Here is a 16684-nt window from a genome sequence, read left to right as displayed (position 1 = left end):
CTTTGGCTCATAGGATATTCAATGATGATCATTGTTTTGTTGATGATCTTATGATCCTAAAACAAAAAATGATTTTATGTTCAAACGAGAAGTGCATGCGACACGTGGGAATGTGCTTGTGAGTCTCGTTCTTGGTTATACTAAAGTTTCAGTTGAGGTGCACCGCAACTATGTTTTGAAACAAAATTATGCCAAAACCACGTCGAAAACGAAAAAGAGTGGGACTTTTTTTCACAAATAGAAGGGACTTTTGCGTCATCAAAAGATGAACAAAACAATCCATGCGTACCGAAACTGATATTTTTAATGAGTATTGGTTGAATATAATATGTGAGGAGTAAACTCCAAGTAGGTGCAGAGAGACTGTTCATGGAATAGAATTATTAGTATTATTGGGCAGTAATATAACAACAGATTTATTAATAATGAGGGTAATTCCATTTCGCCATTTTATGAAGAATTCAGTAAGGCACATAGAAAAAAGCACCCACAGGCACCGTTTCCCAGATTGCTCCCCACCATTTAAAGACTATCTGCATATTTTAATTTGAAGACGATCTGTTGGTACCAGGTTGTGTGCTGTTTTACTGAAGTGCTCACTGCAGGACTTCCCCAGTTAAAACCATTGCTCACAGTTTTTATTGTGGCTGGCAAGAGACTAAACTGTATTGGTAAAATATTATGGATAACTTAAATGGCATTGGTGCACTAATTAAAAGTGTACATTAGAGACCAAGGTACAAGATAAACTGAGCAAATCTGTATCTTGCTCATATAAGCCTACATGGACAATGTGAGTGAACATATTCATTAATTTGCTTCATCACATACAAATCTTGGCGGCTCACTTTATAACATTTTTGTTCAATACGTCATCGATATCACAGAAATAAACATTAATGTTGTGTTTTGATTTTCACTTGAAGTGTTGTAGGAGGAGATGCGCTGAAGATTGAAGAGATGGAGAAAATGTTGAAGGAGGCACAGATGGAGAAAGCCAGACTCATTGAGTTTCGGGTAAGTTCCGTTACAATGCTGGTGTTAGGAATTCTAATTCAGATTGATGACTTTTTGCAGTGAGGCGATCAATGAAAGAATATAGAGTGATTCAATATCTCTACTTGTTTGTTTTCAGTCATGTTTTTTTTCTCATTATGTGGTTCAAAGAAGATGCAAATACCATCTATACTAATAGTTTAACAATTAAAGTGACCAACAGGGGAAAAAGAAAAATTATCCTGAGGTGGAACATATTAAATGGAAGCTCTCTGCTTTAGGAACAGGAGAGCTCCGTTCGCCATCAGATGTTGGAGGAAGAGCGTAAAAGGAGGGAAGAAGCTGAGAAAAGACTGCAGGAAGAAACTCTTCACCGACAGCAGCTGGTGGAGAAGGAGGTGAAGATGAGAGCCAAGAACTTCTCTCAGGTCAGCCAAAGGAGTCATTGGAAAATGTGTTGTGAAATGGCTTTCAATGGAAAGTCGAGTTTGATAAACATGAGATTCTGAAATTTTTTTTAAACAAAATCTCAGCCTGTGTTTACTTTGATATTTGATTTAGCCTTAAAAAAAATGAACACTGTCAAAGTTGCATCTCTGTTTAACACTTCGTAAAAACCTGCTTCACTGCATTAGATCCATCAAATCAAGGGAGTATTGAACTACCTCAGTATCCAATAAGTGTTTGTCATCATCACTCTTATCAGTTTACTGTTGCAATACATTAATATTTATATCTTGAAGACTATAAAGTTATATCGCATGTTGTTTTTGTCCTGTTGAAATGGTGGATTTGCGATTTGTAATTTTATTTGTATTTGACTGTTATGACAGTTCCAATCAATATGTATGTAAAAAAAAAAAAAGAAAGAAAATAGTAATTATGTGAGAGGCCGCTGTCATTTTATTTTGCCTGTATAATGGTGATGGGGCGTTCTCACCGTGCCCCCTTGTTTGACCTTTCGATTGTCCATATGTCCAGGCCCGTCCCATGACACGCTACCTGCCAATTAGGAAAGAGGAATTTGACCTTCGCGCACACATTGAGACGTCAGGCCACAGCGTGGACAGCTGTTACCACATCATCCTCACTGAGAAGATGTGCAAGGGCTATCTGGTTAAGATGGGAGGCAAGATCAAGTCATGGAAGAAACGCTGGTTTGTCTTCGATCGTCTCAAAAGGACCTTTTCCTACTATGTCGGTAAGAAGACAATTTATAATTGTATGATTGTTGTTCTAAAGCATTTGCTACTGAATCAAGCATTCAACACAGAATGCGATAATCTGGATACTGGGAAAAAAAGTAGAAGCAGTGTGAAATGCATCTGCAAAAATACTTTGAAATCGTGCCTAAACCATGGATAAAAATACTCTTCCACTTTAGAAAAGCAACAAAAAGAAAGAGGCCACATTTGAGTATCCAGTTAAAGATGTTTTCCCTCCACCTCATCATTCAATTTTCCAAGGGTAGGTCTAAGAGACCTTTAAAAGAGTAAAATAAGTTTTAATATTTATGTCAAATCTGGCAGTCTACCCTGGATGAACATGTTTTCCCCATCCAGCATTGTACGGCATACGCAACGGTGTCATTGACGTGCCGTCGTAAGCGTCGGGACAATTGTTCACTTGCGGGTATTTGAAGTTTTCTCAAGGTTCCGCTTAAAGCCTCTTAAAGCATACCTTGTTTCATGTGAAGAGGCGCGTGGAGATTACTCGCGCCGTCGTTAAAATGCACGTGGCGGCGGCCCTCTCAAAGGAGGATGTTTGAGATGCACCACTTGCCCTTATCACTTGACCTTGAACATCAAGTGAAATGAAGTGACGCCGCACCCAATGTCGGAGGCTGCTCATCATCCCCAAACTACAGCATATCATTTTGCTCTCAATCAAAGGAGATGTAAACAGCAGGCTATTTGAATGCTAAACAGGTCATTAAGAGATAATAGCGGTGTATTAAACTATTCCTCGAAATAAAGTACCGCATCTCTACCTACAACTCTTTAAGTTGGCTTGTGGAGTGTTTGTGCCTGGAGGTAGAAACGGGGTGTTGAGTTCCCCACCGGTTCCTTGCTGCAGTTCTGCAGTGGCTGATGAAACAAAGTGCAAGCATGTACCAGAGTAGTGTAAGAAGCCAGTCAAGTGCGAACATAGAAAAAGAGGAGCAGCTTTTCTTGTAAAAGACGGGCCCTAAAAGTGCTGCACTCGTCATTTTGTATCCATCATCGCTAATATGCTCGTCATCAAAGTTGGATTTGTTGATTTAAAGATGTCAACAGAGGATGGATAATAAGGTGCAACTGATTGCCAATGAAAATCCAACAACGTGCTTTTTTGATCAAAGAAATCTGCCTTTTTTCCCCTTTAGACAAACATGAGACCAAGCTGAAAGGAGTGATATACTTCCAAGCTATTGAAGAGGTTTATTATGACCACCTCCGCAGTGCCACCAAGGTATGTGCTATTCTGAATGTGAATTTTGTTCCCTCGTTTATTCTTTTTTTGTGGTCATTGTTTCAATTCAACTTTTTCTTGCAAACACCATTATCTGCTTTTTTTTCTCCTTATTTCGGGACTTTTGCTTTGGCCGGCTGTTCTCACCTCTAGAGGGGCTTATTCAACTTGAATCTGACTAGTGTATGTATCCAGCACGCTGTCTGTTCACCTGTCTAACCGTACTCATCCCCGTGGTTAGAAACCTGCCAGTGAATGTGAATGCATGAAACCTGAAATCCTCCGGTTGGATTTACGTGTCAGTGTGTTTTGTTTGATCTGCTAATCCTGCTTGTTCCCTTGGCCCTTCTTTTTTTCCCCTTTAGGACCCCTGTTGAATGTCTTGTGTAGAATACCTGATCTAACTTATTTATGAGGCACAAGATAGAGCCCTGTACTTATGTGCGGATACATAAATATTGTTAAACAAACACGCAACTAAAAAGAAAAAAAAGTCTTTTGCAACTTTGTTTTCTTCAATTCATTTTGAAATATTTGAAGAGTAAGGAATGCTTTATTTTTTCAGCAAAATATTGAACATATTTTTGTTGTAAATAGATCAATAGGAGAGAAGTAAAAGAAAAAAAACAACATAAGTTGACTCTATTTGTTCTGATTATTTCATAAATGCACGATTAAATAGCTAATCATTTATCTAGATTAAAAAAAATATGCCTGTTTTCTTCAGAGCCCAAACCCTGCTTTGACATTTTGCGTGAAGACCCATGACCGGCTCTACTATATGGTGGCACCCTCGGCCGAAGCCATGAGGATTTGGATGGACGCCATTGTCACTGGCGCCGAGGGCTACACTCAGTTCCTCAACTGACCACGCAAGGCATGGCAAACTCATTTTCGGCAGGGACTCTGAAGACACTCCCAATTACTATCCACAGCTAGTAACCATCAGGTTTAATTTTTATTTTATTTTTAATCACACCCGTCACTGTGTCTTCACCAACACTCATTTAAAAAAGGGAGCTCCAAGAGTAAATACACACACACACACACACACTACTGTATATAAACCAAAATGTACACCTTTGAATCTATTGAAAGCCTTTCTATATTGCCAAATAGAGATCTTTTGTATTCTTTTTTTATTTTGTTGAAAGAATTGCCAAATGTCCATGACTTAGTATCAATGTTGGAGCTGTGAAAAGCTCATGGAAAAGGTACACGTGTATTAAATGCAGCAAAGCTCTGCATCCTCCTCCCTACTTTTGTTTATAATTTACTGCTCTTTTACAAATGAGCTTGACTTTGAAGACTCACTCCAAATCCCTCACAGCATTGAAAAATGTTTAATCGGAAGTGCACTATTTGGAGTTTTTTGGCTGCCTGAATTTGGTCAAATGGATGCTGATTTGACTCTGTCACACAAGTGATGACGGTGACTATTTTGTGTACTAATATGACTGTGTCTCAATGCTGCAATGCTGACATGGTTTTAAAATTCAATTTATTTTCTTTCTTGAGTCCAGTTGGCTATTTGCTTAATATTATTGACGCTGACTTTCTACTAGCTATGAAGGTCTGTATAATGCCTCAAATTCAAAGACACATTTTCAGTCTTTTAACAATTGATCAATGGAAATGCTCAATGTTTTCTTTCCTATTTCCCCATCTTACTGACAACACTAATATCATTTGTTTCACTCGCTGTGCACTTGAGTACCTCAGAGCTTTGGTTTAATCCCACTCTGATAAGTACAATAAATATTGAGATAAGTAGTAGCCTGTTTACCTTAACATTATGTCTAGTCTAAATATATCTTGTCCCCCAGAGTAAAGCTTCTGCTTATTAAATATAATGACACAAAAATCGAGACGCATCACAAAGCGGACAAACCCACGACTGTCATGTTGCTATTGTGTGAAAGCAAACCCGCATCGACCACTTATTTAAAAAAAAAAAAAAAAAGATATACCTTAGATAACCTTGCAAGCCTTTAACTAACACAACTTAACATTTTATAGCTTGTAAGCCTCCTAATGAAGTTAAATAAACCATGCCACAGCTGGTAGACAGGTAATACCAGACAAAGCAAATCATAAAAATTCAGGTTTGTATTTTTTTTAAATGTTTTAAACGGTCAAACCAAAAAAATGGACAAAGAGGAATTCACCGTGAGGGGCAGCCAATGTGTGAACCAATCAAACAATCATAAGAAATGACCTACTTATGAATTGTACATAATGTTGTTAGTCATGTGTCGGCCATGAATTTGTGAGTCTCCAAATGTGCCATCAATGTGGTTTGTTGCAAACAGGGGAGGAGGATCTGGAACTGTGTGTGTAGTTGAGTTGTAAGGCCATGATCATACCTGAGATAGTGATGTTTGACCTCCTACAAATAGTTTTAAAGACCTTAATATATTATGTCTTCCTTGCCTCTATTGTACACTTGATGTGTGCAAACCAAATTTGACGTTGGCAAGACTGTTGATATGATATGATATGATATACTGAAATCTATATTGAAAAGAAAGCTGAAAAATACTGTTAAAAAAGGTGCCTAGATGGATGTATATTATTGAATGAAACACAACGATACAAGACCATTTTTTGTCAATTTTATTTTACGATTGTTACATTTCAAATGTTCAAATTTCCAATATGGTACTGTAGTGATGAAGTTGATCCACTTTAAAAAGAAAAAAAAGGTACAGGACCACCCGAAACCCTATACACCCACTCACATAGCACTCTTTTTTTTACCGATTGTGTTTTACAATTATTGTACGTATTATGCTCCACCTTTGAGTTAAAAACATGGATTCGTCAATCCTATTAAAAACTGTTACTGAACCTAGTGTGATTATCTTGGTTCTAGTGCATTATAGTGATAAAAAGTGTTCAGAGAGAACTAACATGCCCAATCAGACATTAGAAAAAAAGAACAAAGAATGTTGTTTGCAACCCCAAGTGCTCCCTTCAAATCCACACCACACATCTAAAGATAAATTTGATGAACAGTTAATCCTCTTGATAGAAATCCGATTTTTCTGCTCTGTTCATTCAAAGCTCGTTGAAACGATCACCTGCATAGCAAATACAAGTTCTAGTCTTTTGTACGTATCAGGGTTTAAAATTCCACACATAAAGCTAAATCCAGGTGACTTACTCTTTGCATGGGGATGTGTACTCTGTCACGGCAACATCACCTGCAAATCATAGGAGAACATGTTGTATTACATGGAACGATTCAGTGACCAATCTTGGTAGCAGCAGTGTCAAACTAAGACGATTTTTAACTACTGCATTCAAGCTAGTTTTATATTTGAAAATTTCAGGTTAGGTGACAGATGAGGGGCTTACTGGTCTGGTAGTAGTCATAGACTTTGACTGCAGCTGCTTTCAGGTTACTGACGGACATCTCCTGCTCCAGTGTCATGCTGTAAGTCACCAGCTCATCTTTCCTGAGCTGTAGACAGAAAGCGCATGCCGCTCAAGTCACATTTACACCAAATAGATCTGATCCAGCTCGCCTTGGGACTCCATCTTTAATCAGGTTAGAGTTTCTACTTTGCGCTCTCTAAGCAGGAGGGTGATAAATCAATCCTCGACCTGAGTGTTTTTTTTTTTTCTGATTGCTGTTGCAAGGAATCCAACAGGATGTTCTAAGAAAGTAGTGGCCACTGAGCCTGGAGTTTCACGAAGTGTCATCACCAGGTTGGCGTAAAAGTGGACATCAAGGTACATTTGCACAGATCAAATGAGAATTTTGCCATCCCGCTTCTTGATCGGTAAGAGCAAGACCTGCAAAAAGTACTGACATGCTTGTACGAGTGCAGTGATAATTCTAATACAGCCAGATTGAGCTTTCCTGATAAAGGTTTGTGCAATTTTGCTTCATCCAAATGTTTTTTTTTATGTGTAATAGTAAATCTAAGTGTCTTCAAATGCTGAAAAGTTCTAATGTGCAACTGTGTAGTTTCTTATAAATCCTTTGTGGTTATTTAAATTGTTTTAATTCGGTGAGGGTTTAGGACATCTAGTAACTAATAGAATGGGAAGAGGCGAAAATAGGCTAGATTAGAATATGACAAGTGCAAATTACTTTTTTGCTTCATCCTGCAATTTTACCCAAAATGAATATAGAACCAACCTTTTGACTACTGTAATGTGCTTTTAACTTCAGTGTAAAAAAAAGTTTCATACCTCATCCAAGTAGATGTCGATATAACCTTCTTCCACCTCCACACGCTTAACTGTGCGGTCCTCTCTCAACTAAAATATCACAGAAGAAACCCTCATTTTTCTGGTTCAAATTGACACAAAGAAACACGTAAGGCCAAAAGAACAAATGAATTCACCGAGTCCAGTGAGCTCTTTGCCAAAATGTATCCAGACAGGAGTTTGATGTTGACGATGACCATGTTGGTCTCCTCTCTCCTGCCCTGGTACCTGCATACAAAAATAAATTAAACCATAGTACATATGAGACACATTTATTTTATCAGCGACTAAGCCACACATGTAGACAGAGACACACATTTATCCAATCTTACCGGACATTGACCGAAAGGGTGACATGGCGTCTGATTGGAGTGCATTTGGAAATGGCTCTAGCGGAGATGTGGAAGACAGAAAAGTCTGGAGGAGGGGGGATGTTGTAATCCATGGAGATCTGGAAGAGTTTGTAACAAAGATTTTATGATGAACTTGACCTTTAAAATTCAAAATTAATGTTCTTTCTTTTTTGTTTTAACCTGTCCTGTGGACACACAGAATGGTAGACCTGTGAGGTATACTGAGAAAATATTATTAAACTAAATTTTAGAATTCATCAGGTATCTTAAATGTCGTCAGTACCAGTAAAAAGCTTGGATTTAAAAGCTTCGACCACTGACGGCTAACGTGTGGTTAGAGTGCACAAATTGACAGAATGACCTTCAAGACTTGCAGAGTGAATTATTGAATTTCGAGTGACCTCTATTTGAAATCTTTCCTCTAAGCACAGTAGGGTACTCACAGTCTTTGGACTAAAGTCTCTCAAATACGCTTTTTATCTCATTAGATTTAATCTGAGTAAATGTGTCGGATGTTTTTACATTTCCTGCCTTAAAAATGTTGCTTTTCAGCTATTGTTACACTTCATATATCTGCCTACACAAGACCAATTGCATGAAACCATCATTTCCTGCTAAGTATCATCGTACCTGTACCAGAACGCAGCTCTGTCCCTTTGCATTTACATTGTACACTCCTGGGACGTTGCTCAGTGTCTCTTCCTGGAACAGCAGCCGGTTGGTCTGGTCCACTGTGAATGTCTTGTACACACCTACTGATGTCACAGTCACCACAGTTCTACCCTCAATGCTATAGGTAAGTTCAGCGTATTTGGCCAGTGCCTGAAGGGCCACCACAGTGTCCTGAGAAACATAGGGAAAGGCAAGTCATTACGTCTGTTAACAGTTTGAAACCATCTCCTGACTTTGTCTACCTGGGTTGAGGAGAAACCACCATAAGAGTTTTGCTGGTCTGTGAGCCAGCGCACAATACCAATGCTGTAATCTAATCCAAAATTAGTCAAAGTGGGCCCAGAGAGTAGTGCCATGAGCACGTAGGAGGTCATTTCCACCTCAAGGGAATGTAGGCCGCCTCGGGTCCAGTGGCGGGTTCCCCCTGTACAATCAAAATGGACCAATGAAAAAAAAAAAATCAAAACATTCCTTTGTTTATGTTTAACTATTTGCTAACCCAGAATAAAACCATTTCCATTAATGGAAATGTGAGATAACATGTTTTCCTGTGATAATTGCAATAATGTACGTACCGTTTGTTACGGATTGTTGGTGCAAGGTCTTGATGAGTTTGCTTCTCATGTCCTGGTCTTGAGCCAGGGTGAAGGTGTAAGACATAAGTGCTGTGGTGTACAAATTATTGAGCTGCCCATATGCATCTTTCAGACAGCCCAGGCATTTCTGGATAGCAGGATCCTGTCAAAAAAAGAAAGAAAGTTTAACAAAAAGGAACCCCCAAGCTCCCTCACTCTTGGAGGCGGGCCTTAATCAGCGAGCAACCAAATTACACCTGAGATGCAGTGATCAACTGGGGAGGTGAAATTTTCTGTAACGCTTGCCTGCAGGCAGTTGCAGATGTGGTGGGATTCATTGTTTAACCTCATAGGTAAACTGGCACTCCAGAGAAAAGTCACTTTACCTTTGATTTGCCACTTCTAAGGAGGATTTAATTTCAAACTGTTTGCATTTGCAATGTTTGTAGCTATTCACACACAAAAAAAATTCATCTCTTTTCTGTACCAAGTATTTTCGCGAGGGCCACGTGGGGATCGAGCTCTTAAACTCAAAACTGTGAGGCGATCGTGCTAACCACTCACCGTCCCAAACCATTACTGTATATTACAAATTGTACTATTTGACAGTAAGAACATTAATATCAAATTTCTAAGTGGAACTGACTGATACACATACAGACCCCATTAGAAAAAAAAAAGAATTTCAAAAGTAGGGAAAGTTTGATACTTGGATGCAACCAACAAAGACTCTGTTAATTAAAAAAATGTTATTAGAAGTTATTAGAATTTACAGTGTAGTCTAGTGTTGTGTAAAACGCCACACGGGGTTGACGGTCAACCACTAGACATAATAGGGGAGTGACATCTGACTCACCGAAGTGTCGGAGTCCAGCTCTAACAGGGCGGCGACGATGTAAGCTGTCAGCGACACGTCGTCACTCACTCCTCCCTGATGAGACATTTAGTGACGTATTCATTATATCAGATCCTATACATTATATTTTAGTTCTGTAATAGTGAAGTAGAGTTCAGGGACAATACATTTGAAATCAATTTTCTCTATGATTGCTTCAAGAAACAATAGGTAACAAAAGCCATTGTCACCTTCATGCCATTGTGGAAAAGCTTTCCCACAGATCTGATGCAGCCGTCAGGCCCCTGGTTTGAGAACAACCATTGCTTGGCATCTGAAATGTGCTTGGGATCTACAAAGATGTAAGACGTCGCCCCACCAAATGACTTCATCACAAAGGCGGTCAGCCTGATGACGGAGACAGACACAGACTTTAAAAAAACAATTCAAAGCGCAGCGTGCCTGTGGCGGTAACCTCGACATGAACCCAGCTATTAAAACAATTACATCATGACCGGGTGTGTGATATAAAGAGAGAGAGCTGCGTAATAAGACAGAGGGACAGCAATGTGTAGGAGAGGAAACGACAATATTCATCAGAAAGAATCATGAATACTTTTAAGTATATTCTCAATAGGAACTTATTGTTACTGAATTTGAGAAGTATCTAATAATGGGTGAATACTGTTAGAAAGAATTGAAATCGTATTAATTTTTTTCCCAAAAACTGTTGCTTTGGCTATTAAAATTGCCTCCAGTCCAGATTGAATTTCTATATTACCTAGTGCACAAGCATAACACGTTCAAACTGTTTCAACCAGGCCAATTTTTTAGAAAAAATATTAATATGATTGGACGCTTTGCTCCTTTTTTGAACAAACAACCGCCCCCACACATACTCGCCACGCACCCAAATGCCCAGTATCCTTTCAGCAAATCCAAGGCATTTGTTAAATCCCTCCAGGCGATGTGCTTTAAGCCCATTAGAAACAAATATTAATATTTTCTTGGCAGCTTCATCATAAAGTAAATGACTCGGATGTTTTCTGATGCCAAAAAGCAGAGAGATGTGTATGCCTGCCTCTTGGCTGTCATTTCCATTCTTACATCAAATTAAATGTGCACTTCGACCAGTCAATGTGTATAAAAAAAATAAAGCTAAGTACCTAAAACTGTTCAATAACATCTGATGCAATTGCATTCCAAGTATATATATTGTGTTACGTCATTTATTCTGATATTTTAGGGCCTTTCAGATTGCTTGAGGTTAACGTACACTGACAGGCTCAAATAAATGGTCAACATTTTTGTAACTGTCAAAGTAACATTTCACAGTAACATTTAGCAAGTCTGAGCAAAATGTGAAAAAAATTGCAACTCTCTACAATGGAATTTCAGAATCCCAACAGTAATATAACATCTACTGCAAATTCCCTAAAAAACGCAAAAGGTTTCATTCCACTGGTGTATCGTTTTGCTTATATTTGTTTTAGTGAAGCGGCCATATAATGTATGGCTATTTGACTAACATAAAATTGTTAATGGAGCAGAGGATGCAGAATGCATATATCACTTGCCTAGCAACAATTTTTTCATCGTTTTATATTGAGCCTTTCTGTTTTGCCCACAAATTCTCATTGATTTTAAAAAGTAAAATGTTGAAACCCTTCCTTGACATGCCTGATTTCTGAGTTATATTTTCTGAAAGTTGGATTAGTTTTCTGACATTTTTAAAAATATTCATGTGATATTTGTGTGAACAATATTTAAAAGAATTGATATACAGTTTTATATTATATATTGTGTAATACACATTTGTCATTTATTAGTGGCTCTTTTCTACTCACCAGGTATTGCCAGATGCGTCTCTCTTCCCAAAGGCACTGTAAGAACCATCATCATGTTTGTAAGTAAGCTCCCTTTGGTATCCTATAAAACACATGCAAAAATACACACGTGAGATCCTTTCGAACATGTATTTTGTCAAAATATTAGGAAAAATTTCAGTTAATGAGGACTCACCACTTTCTAGGAAACCTTTTGTCTTGGCCAGAATCTTAGGGGTTAGTTGTCCTGTCACTTTCAAGTAGTTGAGAATGAAGATGTTTGGAGCAAAGAGCAACATATTCTGCTCCCCACAACCATATGGCATTTTCAAGAGATTCTCCAGGTTTTCAAGGGCTCGTCCCATCAGGTCACCTTTAGTAAAATAATGGCATAAAGAAGTGTTATGTACAAAAGCTTTCTATGAAAATGCAGTTTTATTGTTTTTTTTTGTTTTGTTTTGTTTTTTTACCCAGGACTGAAACAGTTGCTCTTACGGATCCAGTGACAAAGATCTTTGGCAAGACGAGGGAAATTTTCTTATACGTAATTCCATCTAGAAAGAAAAGTGAGGGTAACACTTTACATTTTACACACTGATTTATTTTGCTTTAGTAAAGGCTATCTACAATTTAAAAGCTTAGTCAAAAGGCTCTTTTTTTATCCAAAAGACGTAAGGTGAAATGTCCTTATTGGATCTGATAAGACCATTTTAAATATGCTTTTTCTTGTTAAATTGGCACTGCAGTCAGTTGCACAAGCTGCTAATTGTACTTTGTAATTTCAGATTATGATCTAGCATACAAAGAGCCAATTATGTTTAAATCTGATGACACCGACTTCAATTGAGCTTAATATGTTGATTTGATTAATTGGTGTTTGTTGTATTATAATCAAATAGGACTGTAGTTTTTTCCATAAATGTGAGGATCTTCTTGATAATTTATCAGCAAGAAATGATTGAGTTCATATCAGTTATAACCAAAGTTACAATGTAATGTCAAAAACTGACACATAAATAGATAATAAAATACAACCTACTATACTCTTAGGTTTTTTTTAAAATGTTATAGATTTAAAAGCTCACCTGAAGGACAGAGAAGTGCATTATGGGTGATTGACTGAGGTGTTCCTTCAGCCTAGGTGAGAGAACAACATGAAAAAAATGACTATAAAGCACTGCACATTAAGACAAACTGGTTGATAGATGTCCAACACATTTGTGATAAGAGGGCTGAGTATTTCATATGCGACTGGTACTGACCTCCACCAGCAGAGTGCGGATCACAGTGTCAACACGGCCTACTTCAGGGACAGTAGCAACCTCGTTTCCACACAGATAGTTGGTCTTCAGGGCCTCGGCGCTGACCTTCAAATCGATCTTGCCTGCGTGCAAACAAGCAATTAGAATTCTTATTAACGCGTGCATTTTCTGTTCAAGCTTTAGCAAATTTACCATGGAAAGCTTACTGATTCAATTTATTTTTTTTAGGTTTTACCCCATACACACACCTCCTATGAATATTGCTTGGTGCCCAGATCCCAGTCCTTTCCGCTGTCATTAATCCCCATTTGTTTCCTTATAATACACGCTCTCCCTTACCCTTTTAGCTTCCACCCCCTCCCTGTCTTTCACAGCTAAAAGTGTTTTTCACTGAGGCCAAATACAGATCAGTCCCTAAGGGAGATGTTTCCAAGTGTTTCATCAGTGATGCTACCTGACGTGTTGCTACAAGTGATTGTCAGCACGCGTTGAAGCGGAGATGGAATAGCATGATCTGAAATTCAATGCAACGTTGTCCTCAATGCTGCCTGATGGAGGTGATTAGAACTCGTCAACTTTCAGGCAAGCCATCGCTCAGTGTTTCTGCCATGTTCCATCTACTTTTCTTTTGTCATACCCTTTGAATTGACTAAACTCCAAATGTGTTTCTGTATGGCCCAGTAAAGACTGGTAATTTTATCTTTCTCAGCATAAACCATAACATTGTGTTAACCGTGTAAACCTGAATATTAATTTGAAAATTACCAAACATTTTATATATATGTATATATATATTTTCAAATTAATATTCTTACACAGCTGTTTTTTTGTCTTTAAATTCCTTCAAATATCTTTTTTAACTTTTGCAAATTTATGCTCAAGTAAGACAATTTTGGGTAATTTATACTTTGCCTTTCAGATCAATTCTGCATCATTTTTGCATATATTTACTTGTTTTCAGATTTTTATAGTTTTAGGACTGCCACGTAATTCTGCTTCTTTAAAATCTGAAATGTTAGGGTCATGTCCATGGTCTGTAATTTAGGAAAGAATTATAGCAGACTTGTTTTTCCTTCATGGGATATTAGCCAAATATGTTGTTAAAATATGAATCTTCCCATCGGTTTATCTTCACAACGACTGCACAACCAAAGCAACAAAGGGCACCAGGTGGGGAACACCCTGAATTAGTTGTGGCAAAATACTTTCATGTGATGGCCTAATTACCTAGGGCAGTTGGAGTCACGATCCAAGTGAAGGTTCTGCTCTCTTCACCACAAACACACATTGTGTACTGGCAACCATCACAGTTTCTGAAGGTATATGCTTCTGACTGGGTCAGAGTGACCCTCACCTGAAAAAAAAAAGTATTCAAAGGTCTCGTTCATCCAACTTGTTTCATACCATAGTGTTTCATTATGGCCATCAGTAATTCATTGATATTTACCATGATGCATTTGGAGAGATAGTTAAAGACAGTGGCTTTTAGAGTGAACGCTTCTCCACGGACGACAGAGAAGGGTAAAGTTAGGCTGACGAAGAAGGGCTGGAAGGCAATTAAGCCTGTGTTGGGTGCCACACCAAAGCCCACAGAGGAGACACAGAATGCTCCAGCAGCCCACTTGGTGATGGTGTCTGGGACTATCTTCTCCACATTTGCGATACCCTCGTTACTAAAAGATACATGATACAGGTCAATGGTTGGAGCTCAAGCAATAGGGTTCTAAATTAAAGTGATAAACGTTGAATTAATCAAAATGAAAGTTTTCACTATCTGACACCGGAACATGTTTACCCAACGGAAACTAAGTCCCAGATCCATGTTTCCGGGAAGAAAGTCCGAATGGTCTCCTCCTCCTCATTCTCATCATCAATTTCTTCACGGGCAATAGACTCAATAGCCTTTGAGGGCTGCACACCTCCTTGCTCGGGTTTGACTACATTAAAGACAGAAAAGAAAAGATGCATCACAACCCTCAGTGGGTGAGATTTCATTGTTTGTCAGATGAATCTCAGAAGAAAAGAAATCATCTTTCAAAAAGAAATCTACGACAAGCCAGATAGGAAAAGTAACAATAGACAATAGCATAGAGATTCATTTCTGTAGTGAATGTACCTTTAGCCACTAAGGGAATTTTATGGAAACATTCGATGGGTTTCCTCACATCAGAATTTGTCACGAGCTTCACTCCTATTGCCTAAAAAAGAATGATATTGCCAACTGAAATATGACTACTACACATACGCACACACACAGTCCATTCAAAAGCTTACTTTAAAAATGCTGTAGACGTCAATATTCTGAGTGATGGGAAAAAAGCCTCCCCCAAGCTTCCCCCGCTGCAGCTCGGGACGAGGAAAGGGCGAGGGAAAGCATTGGTTCAAGTCGTCAATCTCATAAGAGTATCCCGACAGTCTTTGAAGAGGTAGCTGTTTGTACACCTATCCGCAAATTTAAAAAAAACATATTAACAACACTCATCAATGTTATATACCCTGATTTTTTTTTTAATTATTAGACTTTTGGGACATTCTTCACTGGTTGGAATGGCAAAAACGACACAAAAATTCAGAAATAATCTTATCAAATTTAATGAAATAAGAAGATTGTGTATTTATTTGAATTTAAATGGAACTTACATAGTCAGCAGTGAGTTCCCTCCCCGACTGCAACAATAGGATGCTCTGGTCAATGGCTCTAACAGAACACAAAGATCCTGGATAAGCCTGAAGTTTCAATGTGGTTTTTGCTGCTGGGAGCTCCTGGAGGTTTGAGAATTTCAGAGAAACCTGTGTGGAAAACCAAAAGCGATCATTAGTGATAAAGGCAATTCTCAAGTACTGTATGTATTTATTGGTTTTACAACCTTTGTCAATGGCATTTGATCATTGTTCATTTAAGAATTATAATATTCACATATTCACAACCTTGTTCTTAAAACAGAGCTGGATGGGGAAATCCTGGCTGTCTGCCACAGTCTCGCCACCAGGCAACAGAGTGTAAATTACAATCTGTGCAAAAGGGGCCATGCTCATAATATGATGTAGGGGTATGTACAGCTCTCCTTTATTCACTGACAAAGATAAGAATAACATGCGAAAAGACAGAAATAAATTAACAATCTCTATAGCAGGAAAAGTCACATTATCTTAAATGTTTTAAAGTAATGGAACCAGATTTGTACGTATGCTAGACTGACAAGTAAACATATGCAATCTATAGTTTGAAATTTGTTGCAACAACAGTAATAATAATGTCCAAAACAAATTTTCTAACAATGAAAAATGAAAAGCACAAACAATTTCTTTTGACTCTTCGTAAGAATCCATAGAAACACAACTGAATCAATTCAATTAAATCAGATTACCTGTACCCACTTTAACAACCACAGGGATACGATCATGCTGCACCATTGCCCCTTTGGACATGACCTAAGTACAAATGAAAACAAAGTGGAGTGTCATTTGAAGACACTTAGTGCTTTTATCACTG

The 16684-nt window shown here is 38.2% G+C and overlaps 2 protein-coding genes across 10 annotated transcripts in view; one reads left to right on the top strand and one right to left on the bottom strand.

Annotated features, from left to right (window-relative positions):
- Positions 1–6297, top strand: part of phldb1b (pleckstrin homology-like domain, family B, member 1b) — a 44213-nt gene extending 37916 nt beyond the window's left edge. For 7 of the 9 annotated variants that reach the window (XM_077723236.1, XM_077723231.1, XM_077723232.1 and 4 more), the window contains 6 exons: positions 927–1017; positions 1278–1424; positions 1978–2197; positions 3362–3447; positions 3601–3630; positions 4175–6297. In XM_077723236.1, coding sequence (XP_077579362.1) covers positions 927–1017; positions 1278–1424; positions 1978–2197; positions 3362–3447; positions 3601–3630; positions 4175–4315 — 715 coding nt within the window. In that variant the 3' untranslated portion in view covers positions 4316–6297. The remainder of the gene's footprint in view (positions 1–926; positions 1018–1277; positions 1425–1977; positions 2198–3361; positions 3448–3600; positions 3631–4174) is intronic. The other 2 variants (XM_077723238.1, XM_077723239.1) reach the window with 1 other exon arrangement.
- Positions 6057–16651, bottom strand: LOC144200874 (alpha-2-macroglobulin-like protein 1). Its single transcript, XM_077723240.1, has 24 exons — positions 16560–16651; positions 16120–16265; positions 15832–15981; positions 15466–15633; positions 15308–15389; positions 14987–15128; positions 14639–14864; positions 14419–14545; positions 13192–13313; positions 13015–13066; positions 12400–12483; positions 12126–12302; positions 11951–12032; positions 10355–10511; positions 10125–10199; positions 9269–9431; positions 8936–9117; positions 8652–8864; positions 8001–8119; positions 7806–7896; positions 7651–7719; positions 6808–6913; positions 6614–6653; positions 6057–6530 (listed from the first exon to the last, which is right to left on the bottom strand). The coding sequence occupies exons 1-24, from the start codon at positions 16618–16620 to the stop codon at positions 6527–6529; spliced, it is 2838 nt and encodes a 945-aa protein (XP_077579366.1). The 5' UTR covers positions 16621–16651; the 3' UTR covers positions 6057–6526.
- Between the last annotated feature and the right edge of the window lie 33 nt (positions 16652–16684).

The sequence above is a fragment of the Stigmatopora nigra genome, chromosome 8, assembly GCF_051989575.1.
Source record: "Stigmatopora nigra isolate UIUO_SnigA chromosome 8, RoL_Snig_1.1, whole genome shotgun sequence".
NCBI classification, from domain to species: domain Eukaryota; kingdom Metazoa; phylum Chordata; class Actinopteri; order Syngnathiformes; family Syngnathidae; genus Stigmatopora; species Stigmatopora nigra.
This window is presented reverse-complemented; position numbering and strand designations above follow the sequence as displayed.